The following is an 18,691-nucleotide window of genomic DNA, read 5'->3' as shown; positions in this document are numbered from 1 at the left end:
CTGCAGTCGGCCTTCCACCCATCTCACCTCCCTCCTCAAATTTTCCTAGAGCTCTGAACTCCAGAATGGCTCCTATGCCATTCTCCTGGGCAGCAAAATTATCTAAGAATGTGTTATGTCCCCTCCCCACCCCCCAGGATCATAGAATTATACAAATTTAAAGCTGAAAGGGACCTTAGAGGCCCTCAATTCCAACTCCCTCATTTTTCAGATAAGGTACAGAGAGGTGAAGTGATTTACCCAGCTAAGAAACCCTATCCTCTGACTCCAAGCCCAGTGTCCTATCCACTACAGCAGATACCGTCGAAAATAAAAGAGAGTAAGCTCTCTCAGGTCTCTGATTGTCCTGGGTTTGAAACTCCTGATGAGACAATTACCATGTTTCCCCGATAATAAGACACTGTCTTATTATTTTTTTTTGGACAGAAAAACACCAGAGGGCTTATTTTCAGGGGAGGGCTTATTTTAATGAACATTGACAGGAATTTTAATAAACAGGTAAATGTGAACCAAAAAATGTACCTTTATTCAATAAACAAATCACTGGGGAAGAACAGGATGACATGCTCACTGCTGCAGCTCTGATTGAATGCGGCTTGGAGCGCGGCGTGCGTTTCACCCCGGGGGGGACGGTGCATACAGAGGGTACCGTAATGTAGCGTGTAGCGCAGGGGATCACCTTCGCTACAGTAGCAATCTCAATAGGGCTTATTTTCGGGGGAGGGCTTATTTTAGAGGAATCTTACACAGTAAGGGGAGGGCTTATTTTCGGGATAGGTCTTATTATAGGGGAAACACGGTATAACTGAAGAAGTTTGAAAAATATAGAAGGCACCACTGGGCTAAAAATGGCCTATTAGAGTGTAAACTCCTTGAGAGCAGCAACTCTGCCTTGTTTCATTTTTTATATCCCAACCTAGTGCTGAGTCTAAGCCCTTGAACACAGTAGGTGTTTAATTGATGTTGGTTTTGTTTTTTAATTAATTGAGTATTCAGGTCAAATAAGACAAGTACTAATCTTGCAACCACCGTTTGTCCTTCCTGTAAATAATTCACAAGAGAATGTTCATTCCCTAAGCCCACAAATTGGCAAATGGCCATCTAGGACCAGTAAATGATGATTCACAGGGTGATGCTTTCTGTCACATTCCCACATTACCATCCTGGTTGCCCCGTGGGCTTGGGCTGCAAGGTTGACCCCCCAAAGCCCTGTCCCAGGCCACTGTGGGTAGAGAAGAATCACAGTGAGGACACCCATCATTCTGTCATTGCAAACCTTCAGGGGCTAGCTATGCAAACATCACGACTCTTGAGTGAGCTCTCTACCCTGCCTTTATTATTGTGACGATTATGTGGGTTTCTTGCTCTGCTTACTTAATTCTGCATCAGTTCTTAGAAATCCTGACTCTCCGTTCATTGTTCCAACCACTATACTGCCCTGCCTGGGATGCATATACTACTGTATCCCACACCAAACACAACCAATGATGTCTTCTGTGGGTCTCAAGGATCTTGCCAGAGGGCAGATTTGGTCTGATAATGTTCAGTTTCAGCCATGTCTGGCTCTTCATAACTGCATTTGCAATTTTTTTGGTAAAGAAACTGGAATGATTTGCCATTTCCTTTTCCAGCTCCTTTTACAGATAAGAAAGCTTAGTCAGACAGGGCTAAGTGACTTGCCCAGAGTCACACAGCTAGTAAGTGTCTGAGGACAGTTTGAACCCGGATCTTCCTGACTCCAGTCCTGGAGCTCTATCAACTGCACCAGCCTAGCTGCCAGAGAGAGATTTGGCCCGAACCTGGGGGCTATACATAGAAATGAGTCACAAGAGGCTTTAAAGGAACTGAGCACAAAGGGTCTATTGTGATGACGCCCTCTACAGCATCATTACTCTTTGTTGTTATGGCTCCAAATTTATTTTTTCTTTCATTTTAAATTATATTGGTCTTTTATTTTTAATAGCATCTTCGCTTCTGAATACGTCCCTCCCCTACCCAAGCAAGTAGCTATCCTTCATAAAAATGAATAAAAAATTAAAAGAGAAAAAAAGCAAAACTAACCACTAAATTAACAATATACATGGGACTCCACATCCCTAGTCCTGAGCTTTGGCGCTTTGGCAAAGAAGGGAGATTGACTTTATCACTTCTTACTTGGGGCCGCTATAATTACACAGAGTTCAGGTTTTTGTTTTTTTTTTTTTTGTTTTACTGTCTTTACCATTTCTGTTGTTGTAGTCACTGGGGTAGGTTGTTTTCCTGATTCAAGTCAATCAATAAAAATTTCAGTGTCTTTGATCTGCCAGGTGCTGTGGAAAGCACTGGGGATATAAAGAAACAAAGGGGGTGGCTAGGTGGTGCAGTGAATAGAGCACAAGTCCTGGAGTCAGGAAGACCTGAGTTCAAATCGACCTCAGACACTTAACACTTACTAGCTGTGTGAATTTGGGCAAATCACTTAACCCCAATTTCCCTGCCCTCCAAAAAGCAAAAAGAAAAGAATAAGAGGCAAAAGACAGGCCCTGCCCTCAAGGAGCTTACAGTCTAACAGAGAAAATAACAAACAAACAAATAAGTGTAAACAAACTATATACAGGATAAATAGGAAATAATTAGCCGAGGGAAGACCCTAGAATTGAGAGGGGCTGGGAAAGGCTTCTTGTTCTGCTTACTTTACTCTGCAGCAGTTCATGTAAGTCCTGACTCTCAGTTTCTTGCTCCTATCTCTCCTGGGGTTCACCCTGCCTGGGATGCATAGACCACCAGGGGCAAGCTGCCCAGAGTCTAGTAAGGAGTTTAGTCTCATCCCCTGTGTCTATGCCAAGGTTGCTTGTCAGAGATAGCACCTATGTCAGTGAAGGAAGGGGGACGGGGCTGGGGTGCAGATGAATGGTTCTCTGAGCTCCTAGGAGTGGTGTTTATTAACACTTTTGTTCTTAATCACCCATTTAATCTATCCATTAGCACATCAGAGTAGTTTTCCTAAAAACAATGAATTGTGTTGTGTTTATGCCCTTGATTTTGTTCTTTAAAGAAAAGTTTGGGGCGTGCTAATCCTCTAATTAGAAAGTAAATCTAATTAAGAAGGTAAACCACCAGGTTGAAAATGGAAGTGTCTGCGTAGGCATGATCTGATTTCCTGGCAGTTCTTTGGCCCTCCCTGGGTCACATATGCCTCTTCAGTAAACGAAGGGGTTGGGCTAAGAGCTGGTCCAACTCTCAATTCTCTGATCCCATGAATTTTCCAGACTTGATGAACAGGAGCTATTTAAGGACCTTCCTCAGAGCAGGGAGCTAAGTCTCAGTTAGCCTCTCTATCTGGTATTCAGGAGTCCTTGGTTGCCCCTCCCCCCCAGCCCACCTTGGATGCCTCGGGGCTCTTTGGTCAGTGACCCTGGGCCTACCTGATGCTGATCTCCTGCTCAGATTTATCCTTCTTCTTCCTGCACATTTCATAATCCCTTCACCACTTTCTATCAAGTAATTCAGACAAGAGGGAAAGGCATTTGGTGGCATCCCCAGGCTTGGGGATTTTTCACTTTGTCCAGAAAAAGAAGGGAAGGCTTGCAGCGTGCTGGGTGGACTTTGTGTCAGACTCGGGAGGATGTGGGGAGAAGCTGAACAAGATGGTCAGGTATGGCAAGGCTGTCATCTGCTTTGTCGGGTGGAATACCTCACACAAAGGAGTCATGGATCTCAGAGTCTGAGTGAGGTTGGAGTGACTGCTTGCTTGAGATGTTTGGCGACCCTTTTCAGACAGAGCTTGGCCTAAAGAGCCCCTCAGACCACTTCCAGCTCTGAGCTTGTGTCATTCTTTGTGGTTTGGGGATAAAATGATGAGGGAGAGGTGAAAAACATGGCAACCTCTCGGCGATTCAAGGCAAGAGGCTCAGAGGCAGACAACAACCAATGATCGGCTAGTTAAGGCAGGAGTTGGATGATATGGTTTGGGAGCTAAGGAAAGAGTCTCCTGCTTGGAGGAAGGAAAAGCATCTTCTCTGGGTTTGGGGGAACTTCCCAGAGGGCAGATTTAGCCTGAACCTGGAAGTTATACTTAGACTTGAGTCACAATAAGCTCCAAAGGAGCAGAGCAGGAAGGGTCTAGCTAGCTGAGGGGCAGAAGCAAGGTGGAGATGGGAAAAAGACCCCACTTCTTGGGAATCCAGGAAAGACAAAGAACTTTACCAGAAATCAGGAGTCCCACTTCTTGAACTAATTGTGCCACCTTGGGCAATCACTTCTCAGTGGGCTTCTCTTTCCTCATCTGTTATTTGAGGAGACTGGATTTTTGATTGGTCTTTGAGATCTGTCTGTGTTCTAGGCTCTGATCTGGGTCAGAGTAAAGCTGAATTCTATAACAAGGGCACATCCCAGACCGTACCTTGAGATCCCTCATATTAGCGGGAGGTAGTTTCTTGTACCCCGAATGACTAGTGGAATATGACATTGTAGACAACTCATTGCCAAGGAAGGGAAGAAGATCCTGATTCAGTAGCTTAGAGAATTCCCTTCATCCCTCACTGAGCGATGGGCGAAGGCAGAGGCTCTCGGCCTATCTGTCCATACCTGCTACACCTCAGCCAGCAGAAGCATGATTCCCTGGCATACTTAATTCAGTTCAGCAGACACTTAGTAGGAGCCTGACCCTTATTGGACCCTATTCACTCAGTTCTGTGCTTATAAATATGCGTATCTAGGCAGAGATACATACATCGATACATATATTTAATATATGGTTAATATACTGATACATATATGTATCTCTAGCTAGATACGCATATTTATAAGCACAGAACTGAGTTCTAATATTACGTATTACATATACACATACCAGTAGAGTGTACATATACGTATGTAGAATATAACTATGTATAGAAATAGATCTATCTATACATACATGTACAGAAATATGTATAGATATATTTATGTGCCTATGCATGACTACATATGTACATATATCTATATGAATGTGTATATATAATATATGCATATATGTTTATATTACAAGGTAGCAGAGGAAAAATCCAGATAATATGGTCTAGGAGAATTTGGGGGAGAGATTACTTTCAGCTGGAAAGAGGAGAGGATTCCTAATAGGTACTGCCTATGAACTGAGCCTTGAAGGAAGGGAAGGAACCCACAGGAAGAGAGGAGAAGAGAGTGTACCGCAGGTGGAAGAAACAGCCTGGGCAAATTCATAGATGCTGGAGCAGATAAGATGAGACTGAGGACTAGCTAGTCATCTGCTTTGCCCAGCACCTGCAGTACATGAAAGGAAATAATGTGCAGTAAGTCTAGAAAGGTAAGTTGGAACCAGATTTCTAGAAGGTGTTAAATGACAGGCTAATAGATTGATATTTTATCCTCTTGGCATTAAGAAGCCATGGTAGGACTTAAAGGTAGGGTGACAAGGTCAGGTGTATCTAAGCTTAGGTAAGTCAGAGGCCCCCCCCTTTCCCCTACCATCTTTTCTGAATGCAGAGTTAGGAAGCTTCACACAACAGGAAGACCATGGCTAGGTCTCACCTCTAGTTTCTGCTTTTCTTCCTTCCCACACCCCAACCCTGTCTCCTGCAGAGAAGCCAGCATCCATCACCAAGCCCCTGGAGGACCAGAGGGCACCAGCTGGGGAGGATGTCACCCTAAGCTGTGAACTCTCCAAGGCAGGTGCCACCGTGAGGTGGTCGAAGGATGGCAAAGCAATCAGAAAGGGCCCTAGATACGACCTACGCTGCGAAGGCTCCCAGGCCATTCTTGTCATCCGTGCAGCCACCCTCAAGGACTCTGGCGAGTACACATGTGAGACTGAGACCTCAAAGAGCAAAGCCACCCTCCGGGTAGAAGGTATGTACTCAAGATTGTTGGATAGTTTTTTCTTCTCTCTTTAAACGTTTTAAGGGCAGCTAGGTGAGTGTAGGCCCTGGAGTCAAGAGGACCTGAGTTCAAATTCAGCCTCACACTTGATGCTAACTAGCTGTGTGATCCTAGGCAAGTCAATTAACCCTCATTGCCTTGCAAAATTTTTAAAAATAAAAATAATGTTTTATTGACCTCTTTTGTTTTGACCCTGCAATCTGATACACTCCATCTATCCCTGCCTCCTCGCTCCCACTGGATTTTCCTTTGTAAAAAAAAATAAAACAATTTTGCTCCACTCTGGTTATTTTTTCCAGCATGTTTCTTTGTTTGTTTGTTTTTAATCAGGAGGGGAAATTCGAGGAGAGAGAGGAGCTAGTGATAAGGTCACACATACATGCAAAAGAGAGAATGGAAAGACTGTCACTGAAGCATTTTCAATGCTTAGAAGAGAACTGGAGGGGGTTTAGTGGATGATTTTGAAAGTAACATGTCAATTTATTATCTATATTAAAAAACCAGCTGAACTTACCTAGGATTTGCATTTTTCCCTATCATCCTTTGTCTATTCTACTTTGCATATGAAAATTTGGGGGAATAGTCATTCAGTTCAGAAGATTTTTTCAGAAAAAGACAGTTATATAAGACCAACTGACGTAGCAATTGAGTCCAGCAGTGATACAGGTAAGCCTCTTTACCAAGAGGAAGGATATGCAACCTAAATATGAAAGATCACATTAGAAAAAATCTATTTTTCTTCCCTCCCACATCTATCTACTTCCTGCCCAAAACCAGAAAACCCTTGTAACCAATAGGCATAGTAAGCAAAATGAACTCCTACATTGGCCATATCCAAAAATGTCTTGTTCTGTCAGGTGGCGGGCTTCATTCCTGGGCTTCTGGATTCGTAGCCAATCACTGTACCAACCAGAGTGTTTAAGTCATTCAAAGCTGACTGTTTGTACAATGGTATTGTTATCATATGAGTGGTTCTCCTGGTTCTATTTATATCACTGCTTATGAGTTCATAAAAGTCTCCCCTTTTGGTCATACACATGCATGTCATACATATACATATGTGTCTATATCCTTGTCTTACCTTATCACATATGTGTGTACATACATCCCTGACTTCATATATACCGTGTTTCCCCAATAATAAGACACTGTCTTATTTTTTTTTTTGGACAGAAAAACACCAGAGGGCTTATTTTCAGGGGAGGGCTTATTTTAATGAACATTGACAGCAATTTTAATAAACAGGTAAATGTGAACAAAAAAATGTACCTTTATTCAATAAGCAAATCACTGGGGAAGAAGAGGATGACACGCTCACTGCTGCAGCTCTGATTGAATGCGGCTTGGAGCGCGGCGTGCGTTTCACCCCGGGGGGGACGGTGCATACAGAGGGTACCGTAATGTAGCGTGTAGCACAGGGGATCACCTTCACTACAGTAGCAATCTCAATAGGGCTTATTTTCGGGGGAGGGCTTATTTTAGAGGAATCTTACACAGTAAGGGGAGGGCTTATTTTAGGGATAGGTCTTATTATCGGGGAAACACAGTATTATATATAAACATACACACATATATGTGTTGTGTCTAAGTCATTTCTTATGGCACAATAGTATTCCATTATAGTCGCATACTATAATTTACTCAGGTATTCTCCAAATGATGGACACCTTCTAGTTTCCAGTTCTTTTCCATCACAAAAAGAGCTACTATAAATATCTTTGTACTTAGGAGTTTTTCTCTGATCTTTTTGGAGAACGTCTAGGTCAAAGGGTATGTGGAGCTTAGTAACTCTGGGGGCACATTTCCTATGACATTCTTCTAGAATAGGAACCCTTTCCTCCCAGCCTCCCTAGTAGTTTCTATTCTTAGGTTTATCAGACATTGGACTTCTGGCTTCGATTGTTTCTGGGTCTTGTCTATCTAGTTTTCCCTTGTTTCTCTTTATAGGGGTTATGCCTCTGGCATAAAGTACTTTCTTTCTCAGATGGCCTGGCTGAGTGGAGGGAGCTGCCCAAGGGAGAGGATTTAGACCTTGCCTGAGCTTTGTTTTATTGAGTTTCTGCCCCTAATGACAACTCCCATCTTCATAATGCTTTAAAGTTCACAAAGTGCTGTCCTTATAAGGCAGCCTATGAGGCAGCACAAGATTTTTATCCCCATTTTATAGATGAGGAAGCTCAGACTTAGAGACATTAAGTGACTTGCCCAGGGTCACCAACTACATAAGTGTCTGAGGCAGGATTTATACTCAGTTCTTCTTGACTCCAGGACCAGGGTTCTATCCACTGTATCACTTTGTGGCTACCTTTATGGGCTCAAATTCCTTTACCTGTAAAATGAGGGGGTTGATGGGAAATAAGATATACAGGCAATGGGGTATAGAAATCCATCTTGTCCTGCAAGAAAGTAAGGAGTAAGGGGGTGAGGGGGGATATAAGAGAGGGCAGACTGGGGGAAGGGATAATCAGTATGCTTGCCATCTTGAGTTGGGGGGTGGGGGAGAAATGGGGAGAAATTTGGAACTCAAAATCTTCTGGATATGAATGTTGGAAACTGAAATAAATAAATTTAAAAAAATAAAAAAAGTGAGGGGGTTGACTAGATGATCTCCAAGGCCTCTAGCTCCTATGATCCTTTGAATGAATTCTCTGAAACCTCTTCCTAGGTACTGGTAGGTATAGAAGGATCAAGGAGCAGGTAAAGGGAGAAAAATGTAATTGAGTCCCCTTAGAATTTCATTTGGTCCTCTCATTTCCCAGAAAAACCCAACCGCTTCACCAAGGAACTGACAGATGTGAAGGGTGAGGAGAAGGGAACGGCGGTATTTGAGTGTGAGACAGAGAAGCCAGCAGCAACTGTGACGTGGAGGAAGGGTATCGCGGAGCTGCGGGCCACCAAGAAGCATGTGCTCAGCCAGGCAGGCACGGCCCTGAAACTCACCATCTCCACCCTGGAGAAAGGAGACAGTGACATTTATACCTGTGACATTGGGGATGCCCAGTCCCAGGCTCAACTTGTGGTGCAAGGTGAGAACCGCAGGGAAACATGCTGCTGGTTGCCCAGAGGCCCTTCAAGACATGGCCTCTTTTCCAGAACAGATTCAGGGAAATTCTGGGCTCACTTGCATGGTACCCTGGGCTTTACTATGTCATTCACACACATAAATACATACATATATACACAGAGGTATATATGTGTATTTACATGCATATACAATGCACATGTGTGTGCATAATACACATACAGGCATCTGAGGCCATGGGTCTTGTTATAGGCACATACATGTATCTGTACACACATACATGTTCACGCGTGTATGGATAGGTATTTATAATGCAAGCACACATACATGCAGACATCTGGGGCTATAGGACTCATTGATTATGGGATATGTGTATGTATCCATATAGGTATGTGCGCACACACATATCACACATATGTGTATATATATAAATTCACACATATATGATAATGGAAGTCAAGGATATATACACATACATATACGTGTGTGTATATATACACACATATAGGAATCCGAGACCGTGGATCTTAGCAGCTCGCATTCACATATACACATACATATATACATATATGTGTTTACATATGTATATACACATATGCTCACATACACATACATACACGTATAGGCATCTGAAGTCATGGGTCTTGATAAGGCTCACATACACATGGCCCCATGTATATGTGCACATATATGTGCAGGATATATGTGTATGTATGCATACACATGTGTGTATGTAAAATTACAAAGCTGTGAATCCTCTTAGGTATTACAATTGGGAGAAGTGACCTCAGTTGTTACAGGATTTGGAAGTGGAAGGGACCTGAGAGATGACCTTGTCCAACTTCACTTTGCAGATGAGAAAACAGGGACTCTGGGAAGGCAGAGAAGTAGCCTGAGATCCCCTAAGTAGTGAATGGAAGGCCTGGGACTTGAGGCCAGACTTTCTATCTATAAATCCAGTGTTCTCCCTCTATGCCTAGTACCTCTCTGAAATGTATAATTTACAGTGAGTAAATCTATATATGTTTGGATGATGCAAAGCCATAGATTCTTAGAGTTGGAAGAAACCTCCAAGGATTTTTGAGTAGTTTGTCCTTCTCCCTCACTTCCATTATCATCATCTTGTCCACCTTGGAGGTGGCCCTGGTGACTCTTCTTTGCTGCTCCTCTTACCCTCAGCACAGGTGAAAGAAAAATCCTTCTTTTGGGAAAATGATAAATGTTGGAGAATATGTGGGAAAATTGGAACACTAATGCATTGTTGGTGGAGTTGTGAACTGATCCAACCATTCTGGAGAGCAATTTGGAACTATGCCCAAAGGGCTATAAAACTGATCCAGCAAAACCACTACTAGGTCTATATCCCAAAGAGATCAGAAACAAGGGAAAAGGACCCATATGTACAAAAATATTTATAGCAACTCTTTTTATGGTGGCCAAGAAAATTGGTGATTGTGGGGATGCCCATCATTGGGAAATGGCTGAACAAGGTGTGGAATATGATTGTAATGGAATACTCTTTGTTCTATAAGAAACGATGAGCAGGTAGATTTCAGAAAAATCTGGAAAGACTTACATGACCTGATTCTTAGTGAAATAAACAGAACCAGGAGGACATTATGTATGCATCAACAGAAACATTGTGCCATGATCAGCTCTGATAGACGTAGCTCTTCTCAGCAATACAATGATCCAAGACAATTCCAAAAGACTCCTGATGGAAAATGCAGTCCACATCCAGAAAAAGAACTATGGAGTCTGAATGCAGAGCAGAGCATATAATTTTCACTTTGCTTTTTTCTTTTTCGTGGTTTTCCCCTTGCTTACTGATTCTTCTTTTACAGCATGACTAATGTGGAAATATGATTAACATGACTGTGCATGTATTATCTAAAAAGACAAAGGAAAATCCTCCTTTTGGGCCTTAGCTCTCCTGACGCTGTCCTTGCAGACCAGCTGCTGTCTACCTGTAGGGATTCACACAGAGACAAATGATCATTTATCACTAGCTAGTATTACTAAGGTTTATTAAATCACAGATGAAAAAAACAACCCTCTGAAAACCTTGGGGCACAGTTACAATTTTCTTCACTACTGCTGATTAAAGGTCTTCATGAGGGAAGAGAGAATATGATAAGTGAAAAAATTGAAAGGATGGTATCTAAGAAGAGAAATTGGATTTCTGGACCTTGACTTAAAAATACAGCCCTTGGGTATGCTTAGAAGGCAGACAAGTGTGTATCTGTGCACTCCAGACCTCATCTCTCACAGAACCCTCCTCAAGGTTCACCTCCTCCAGGAAGTCTTGTGCCTATCCTGCTTGAAGCAGGCTGATAGAGAATTTCACAGACTGGAGAGTCTTCACCTCGCATATCCTGCCGTCCACTGCCCATGCCCCAGGAATGGTGCTCATGGCCCCACCAGGCCACTTTGGTATAGCAGAAAGACCAGACTTGGAGTCTGAATACTTGGGTTCAAATCCCAGATTTGGGATTGTGGCCATTTCATTTCACTTCCTGAAACTGTCTCCTTATCTATAAAATGGGAATAATACCTCCTACCTATGTCAAAGAGTTACTTTATAAAATTTAAGCATAATAGAAATTATTATTGTTATTATAATGATTATCATCTTCATTATTATTTTAGGACAAAAAGTCCTCATCACTGAGGACCTGGAAGATGTGGAAGTTTCAGAAGGATCCTCAGCCACATTTCGATGCCGGATCTCTCCTGCTGACTACAGTCCTGTTCAGTGGTTTCTGGATAAAACCCCGCTCCACACAAATGAACTCAATGATATCGAGGTGCAGCCGGGGGGCTACCACATGCTGACTGTGAAGCAGCTTGCCATCAAGGACTCAGGTACAATCCACTTTGAGGCAGGTGACCAGAGGACGTCTGCTGCCCTGAGAGTCACAGGTAGGTCATCCTTGGGGACCAACCCTGGTGTTTACTGTGAACCATTCCTTCTCAGTGGATACTCCACTTCATATCTTCTTTCCCTTACCTCAGATAGCTCTGAGCTGTATCAGGCCAGGCTGCCCTGAGACTGGCATTTTTTTTAGCTATGCCTAGAATATGCCAGTCCTGGAAATAGATTATACTGATTTCTTTTTTCAGGACCAACCTAGCACAGTATGGGGAGGCTCATCACCCATAGCCTGGCCATTTAGTGATTCTTTGGCCATGGGAACCCATGAAATAAGTCAAGTCAACAAGCATTAATTACATGTGTCAGGCACAGTGTCAAACACTAAGGATACAAAGAAAGACAAAAATAATCTTTGCTGTGGGAACTCACAGTCTAAGGGAGGAGGAGAGCCGCAAACAAGCTATAGAGAGGTTAAATTGGAGATAATCTCAAAGGAAAGACATTATCATTGAGGGTGACGGGAAAGCCTTGTAGAAGGTGGGGCTTTAGCTGAGACCGAAGTCTGAGTGGTCCCCAGCATAGTGACAGTGGCAGAGGAGGTAAAGAATCACGTAGTTTTTAGGCTGTTTGTAAAGTTTAACTTTGCTGTTGGTACTCTGTACATGGGCTTCTTGTACTCTGACCAATGAGTAGAAACTGGGCCGGAGGAATAATCTCTGTGCCGGGAGACAACATGGTGCCACAGAAAGGTCACTTGGCTTGTCCACTGAATTTGGAGCTAAGGGACCTGAATTCAGACTAGCTCTCCCACTACTGTAAGTAGTGACATGCGCAAGTCACCTGTCCTCTATGAGCAGCTAGGTGGTTCCAATAGTGCACAGAGCGCTGGATTCTGAGTTCAAATGCAGCCTCAGACACTGGCTGTGTGACTTAGGCAAGTCACTAACCTCTGTTTGCCTCAGTTTCCTCATCTGTAAAATGGGGATAATAATAACACCTGCTTCCCAAGGTTGTTGTGAGGATCCAAGGAGGTGATTTTTTATAAAATGCTTTGCAATTGCAAAATTTGCAATATAAAATGCTAGCTGTTATCAGCCTCAGTTTCATCTGTTAATTGAGAGGGGTGAATTAGCTGATGTCTGGGCTCCTTTTCAGCTCTAGACCTGTGATCCTGTTATCCCAGAAACTGAATCAAGTCAGTCTTGACATACTCACTGTTACAGAGGCAGAAGACTAGACTGTAGCCAAAGTGGAAGGATGGCAAACAGGTTTTCCCCGGAGGGACAAATACAAGAGTTGGAGGAGTCGGTGCTATTGTGTGTACAAAGGAAACAAGCAATATCATGTCCTGAGATATCTAGCCATTTGGTATTGCAGTGCTCATGATAGGAACTTGCAAAAAGACCACCTTGAAAAGAATTGCAGTTTTTGTGCTGACATTTATTATAGAAAACAAAAAAGGGGAGAAATCCTATGAAGAACTTGAGAGATTAAATTAGATTTATCAATGTATTAACTACATTGGCATATATATGTCAACAAATTAAATAAACATATTCTTTAAAGCTTGCTGACTTTAACATGGACAGAGTTAAGAAGCATGAAAAATGTGCTGGAAAATATGGTTCAGGGCTAAGGAATGAGAGAGGCTGGTCACTGCACAGAAGCCTCACACCTGTAGATCATGAATACCTTTATACAGAAGAAATGAAAGGTTTGGACATGATAGGCACTGAATAACATCAAAAAATGAAGTTAACTCTATTTTAAAATATAGGAAATATATTACTGCTGATGGAGGAGCCATTCTTTTTTTTTTAAGCAATTGGGGTTAAGTAACTTGCTCAAGGTTACACAGCCAGTTATTTCTGGGTGGGTGCTAAGTATCTGAGCCCAGATTAGATCCCCAGGTCATCCCGACTCTGGGGCCAGTGCTCTTACTCGCTGTGCTATCTGGCCGCCCCTGGAGGATCCATTCTTAAACCACCTCTGTGCAGTAAGTTAAAGCAAAGATGAAAATTAACACAAAATGAGAAAAAGACATGGTGTAATTTAAGCAACTCCAACTTGACTTGTTTAGACAAATTACTGATGTTGAAAATGAGAAATGGATGAAGGATTCTGACACCGATTATAGAAGTTTACACAGAAGTTTAATGAATATGTCAATTTTCGTAATAAACTAATGAAACCTAAAAATCAACTTAATCATGGCAAAAACTTGATTTACTTGCTAAAAATAGAGACATGGCGTGGCTAGTGGTGATACTAGTTTAGAATAAAAACTTGTTTATGAACTCTTATGAAGAAAGATTGTGGAAGATTATGAGCAATATTACCAAAAAAATAAAAATTATTGGAGAGAAAAATCAGTTTTAAGAAAAATCTCCATGGAGGGGTGGCTAGGTGGTGCAGTGAATAGAGCATGGGCCCTGGAGTCAGGAGGACCTGAGTTCAAATGTGACCTCAGGCCTCAGACACTTAACACTTACTAGCGTGTGACCTTGGGAAAGTCACTTAACCCCAATTGTTCTGCCTTCCCCCTCAAAAAAAAAAAATCTCGGTGAGAGACCTAACTAGCCAAAGGCATTTAAGGATGAAAATGGAAGAACAGGAGAGAAGATGAAAAAGTCTGGATGTGGAGTCAAGATCTGAGTTTTAATCCCGCTGTAGGCATTGATTAGCTATGTAATACTGGACAAGCCACTTTAATATTTCCTATCCTCAGTTTCCTCATCTGTAAAATGGGATTAATAATAGGACCTACCTCCTAGGTTTGTTGTGAGGATAAAAATGAGAGAATGTGTTACAAACCTTAAAATGCTATATAAATGGTAGCTGGTGTATCGGTGGTAAGCCCACCCCCAGGCCCCAGCCAGTAGAAAGTAAAAACTCCTCAAGGCTAGGTACTGTCTTATTTAAGTCTGAGTGCCCCCCTTGGATGGAAATAATTTAACCAGCCTTTGATAGTGGGCCCTGAGGGGGTCTTTATGCTTTCACAATTGTGACTCAATGACTAGAAGTCTAAGTTAGAATAATAATGAGGATGGTAGTAAATTATGTTTTCTGCTGTGTTTAAGATAAGGCCCTGGACCCTTTGGGTGTAATAAAAATAATGTGGGCACTTAGAAGTAATCACCAGCTATCTGAAAGATTCCCTTGTGTGGAATACTTTCTTCCCCAAAACTAACTTCTGCTGAGGTGTTACAATGTTTACAATCAATTCAAGAAAGGCTTACTTACCTCCTTACCCACACCAAAGGGGAAATAGGATGAGACAGCCTTTTTCAGTCATTTCTACAAGATGACCTTGAATGTACATTTTAACCTGATTTGACCTGAGGAATGAAAGAGAGTAAGTTGGGGTGTGCTCTGGACCACTCCCACCCCCAACTAAGGACAAGCGCTGCCCAAGGAGAAGGAAATGGCCAACCACCCCAGTATCTTTACCAAGAAAACCCCAAATGGGGTCACAAAGAGTCAGACAGGACAGCAACGACTGACAGCAACTATAACCTTCCCAAGGTGTATGGACAGGTTCAGTCTGCCATCAGGGTTAAGGACTCAGTCTATAAGTAGGGCCAAAGCTCTTGGGGGAAGGGGGGGCTATGATCTGGGTTAGTGTGAATTTTGGAAACTGAGGGGTTTTTTTTGTTTTGTTTTTAGCATGTGACGCTAACTAGTCCAGACAGGTACTGAATGTATGTGTGTTGACCTCAATATCACTGTTCTAAGGTGTTCTCCATAGACACTTCTCCCAACAGTTTCACTCTATTGTCTCACTAACCTTGTGAGATGATCTACAAATAGGGAAATCCAGGTACAGAAATGGACAGGGACTTTCCCAAGAACATCTAGAGACTAAGGGGTTGAGGTAGGATTGATTAGCTCTATCTTTTCAATTCCATGACCTCTCTGAAGATCACAGGCCGCATGTGGTCAGTCCAGTTATTTTAAGATGATTTCTCCCTTTTCTTCACAGAGAAACCCTTTGAATTTTCCCGGGAGCTTACTGATGCTACAGTTACCACAGGGGAGACTCTGACCCTCTGCTGTGAGACCACAATCCCAGACAACCCAGTGCGCTGGACCAAGGATGGGAAGGCCCTACGACCCTCAGCCAAGTGCCAAATCAGCCGTGAAGGCTGTGAAGCCCGGCTGGTTATCACCAGTGTCGGAGAACAAGATGGTGGGCGCTATGAGTGTGAATTTGGCAAAGCCCGGACCAGTTCAATTGTCAGGATTGAAGGTGAGGTTCCTATGGGGCCAACAGGGCACTGGGGAAAGCGTGGACCCTGTAGACTGATCAGTCTATTTATCAAGGTCTCGGCTAGGTAGATAGTTACTTCCTCTAGTCCAAAGATCCCAGTCATTTATAGATAACAGCTCTCAGTTATCTACACTGCCTTTAATCAATGACATGGATGAAGTCATAATGTAGAGAAACAGGATATGTATGACGTCTAAAGACTTGAGTATGAATCCCAGCTCTGCTATTAATCCCTTTGTGGACTTGTACATAAAAGCTAAGTCACTTAATCTTTGTGGGCCTCAGTTTCTATGAAGTGAAAAGGCTGGACCTGAGGATCTCCACAGTTCCATACAGCTCTCAGTCCCTGGAACCTATGATCTCACTCCATCTGTCATCTCTTAATTCTTTCATCTTTGGTCCCTCCCTGCCTAAGTCTTTTCTCCTCTGCTCATAAACAGGGTCCAGTCTCTTCTAGCTTCAAAAAACTTGCTTCTGACCCTACTACCTCCCTCAAGTTATAAACTTATCTTTTGCTGTGTAACCATGGATGAGTCAAACCCGACTGTTCTCAGCCTCAGTTTTCTTACTTGTAAAATGGGTATAATAATAGCACCTACTTCTCAGGACTATGTATGAAGATTGAATGGCATGATAGACAAGGTGTCTCAAAAGCTGGCTAAAATCTACTCTAAGATTTTTGAGACACCTTGTTTTTATGGCACTTTATAAACTTTAAAGCTATGTTATCCCTCACTGTCATCCTTCTTCTCATTATCATTATTATTTCCCTTTCACATTCAACTTCTTTACTCAGTCTCTCCACTTAGTCATTTATTTGGAGCCAGAAGGCATGGGTTCAAATCCTGCCTCTGTCATGTACTACTCATGAGACCCTGGGCAAGTCACTTAACCTCTCTGAGTCTCCAATATTAAGAGATCGAAATGGATGACTCCTGGGGTAGCCAGGTAGCACAGCGAGTAAGAGCACCAGCTCCAGTGTTGGGATAACATGTGGATCTAATCTGGGCTCAGACACTTATTACCTACCCAGAAACACCTGGCCGTGTAACCTTGAGCAAGTTACTTAACCCCAATTGCTTAGGGGCATTGTAGCAGCAAGCACCCCAAGCGTCCTCAGGGTTGCTTCCACCACAGGTTCTTGGATCTGCTTTGTTAAAGGAAAGCAACTCAAAATGGGTTAACAAGCTTACTTTAATCAGTCAAACATATTTCGTTTACCTCATTCAGGGGAAAAAGGTCAGCACCCCGAACTTCAAAGTATACAGGCAGAAGTATCAAGACAGAAACAGATCTAATAGACAGATTTCAAACTGTCCAACCATTACATCCATACCAAATCAACATCTGGCCCTCAACATCTGGGTTTTTCAAAGCCGGGGGGGCCCTGGACAATGGCTTCCCAGAATACAGATCAAATCACAGAACACTTCTCAAAGTGAGCCCCCAAAACAAAGCTACACATCAGGGCTTATATAGCCTTCTCCTGGCTCAGAGAATGTAACAACCTTATTGACTCACTGGCCAATCAAGAAGTATCTACTGAAAAACAAGCCTCCCACCCCAGGCTTCAGGTGCACTTTAGCCTAGGGGCAGGGAAGATCTTCCAAATCTGCATTCCCATTACAGGCATCCAGGTGGCTCAGTGAGTAAGAGCACCGGCTCCAGTGTTGGGATGACCTGGGGATCAAATCCGGGTTCAGATACTTAGTACCACACCCAGAAATAACTGGCTGTGTAACCTTGAGCAAGTTACTTAACCCCGATTGCTTTAATAAAAAAAAAAAAAGAAATGGATGACTCTTAAGATTCCTTCCAACTCTAAATCTTGCTGTTCTCTTCTCCACCTCCTTGCACTCTAGTCTCCATCTCTACTCCTCTGCTGAAGCACGCTTTCTAACATCATAGACTTCCTAATTGTCCAATCTAGCAACCTTTTTTTTTTTCACTCCTCATTCTCTCTGACTATGTTGCTGCATTTGCCTCTGTTCACTTCCCTTTGCTTCTACATACTCCTTCCTTCCATGGCACCATTCTCTTCTGTTTCTCATCCTACCTCCAAGAAAATTTCTTCTTGGTCTTCCTTTTTCCCCAGTCCCCTAAAGGAGTGTGTCTCACAAGGCACTGACTTCAGCCCTCTTCTCTGCAACCACTCAAGGTTCCCTGTGCTGGGCAATCATCTTTGAATACCCAGTCTTTTAATACTGTGATTGTTTTTTTTCACTTTCCCATGTATGGCATGTTACAGGTTTAATTAGGTCACATCTTCAGTACTTTGTAATATACCCTGATCCCATAACCCAAAACATATTTTTTACTCATTCTCCATGCTTTCTCTTGTCCTTCACTGTGAGCCAGACCCATAACCTGTCACAAGCTTGCCCTCAGCTATGTCTTATAGACTCACAGACAATAGTAGCTAGAAGGCACCTCAGATATTATCTACTAGTTAGACCTCTTCATTAGGAAGGTGAGGAAATAGGCTCATAACTTACCCAGGGGTCATCCAGCAAAGCATGGGCAGCATCAAGACTAGGACCTGTTATTTTTATTTATCTATCATCTATCTGTCTATCTGTCTGTCTGTCTGTCTATCTACCTACCTATCTATCTATCTATCTATCTATCTATCTATCTATCTATCTATCTA

General features: G+C 42.7%; 1 protein-coding gene across 1 annotated transcript in view; it reads left to right on the top strand.

Moving 5' to 3' along the window:
- Positions 1-18,691, top strand: part of OBSCN (obscurin, cytoskeletal calmodulin and titin-interacting RhoGEF) — a 319,253-nt gene that overhangs the window by 103,651 nt on the left and 196,911 nt on the right. Inside the window, exons 39-42 of the mRNA XM_069095842.1 lie at positions 5,578-5,844; positions 8,634-8,900; positions 11,546-11,818; positions 15,754-16,020. Coding sequence (XP_068951943.1) covers positions 5,578-5,844; positions 8,634-8,900; positions 11,546-11,818; positions 15,754-16,020 — 1,074 coding nt within the window. The remainder of the gene's footprint in view (positions 1-5,577; positions 5,845-8,633; positions 8,901-11,545; positions 11,819-15,753; positions 16,021-18,691) is intronic.

Source organism: Petaurus breviceps, unplaced genomic scaffold, assembly GCF_028583685.1.
Source record: "Petaurus breviceps papuanus isolate PSGF00001 unplaced genomic scaffold, PetGlider_PUasm1.0 227, whole genome shotgun sequence".
Taxonomy (NCBI): Eukaryota; Metazoa; Chordata; class Mammalia; order Diprotodontia; family Petauridae; genus Petaurus; species Petaurus breviceps.
This window is presented reverse-complemented; position numbering and strand designations above follow the sequence as displayed.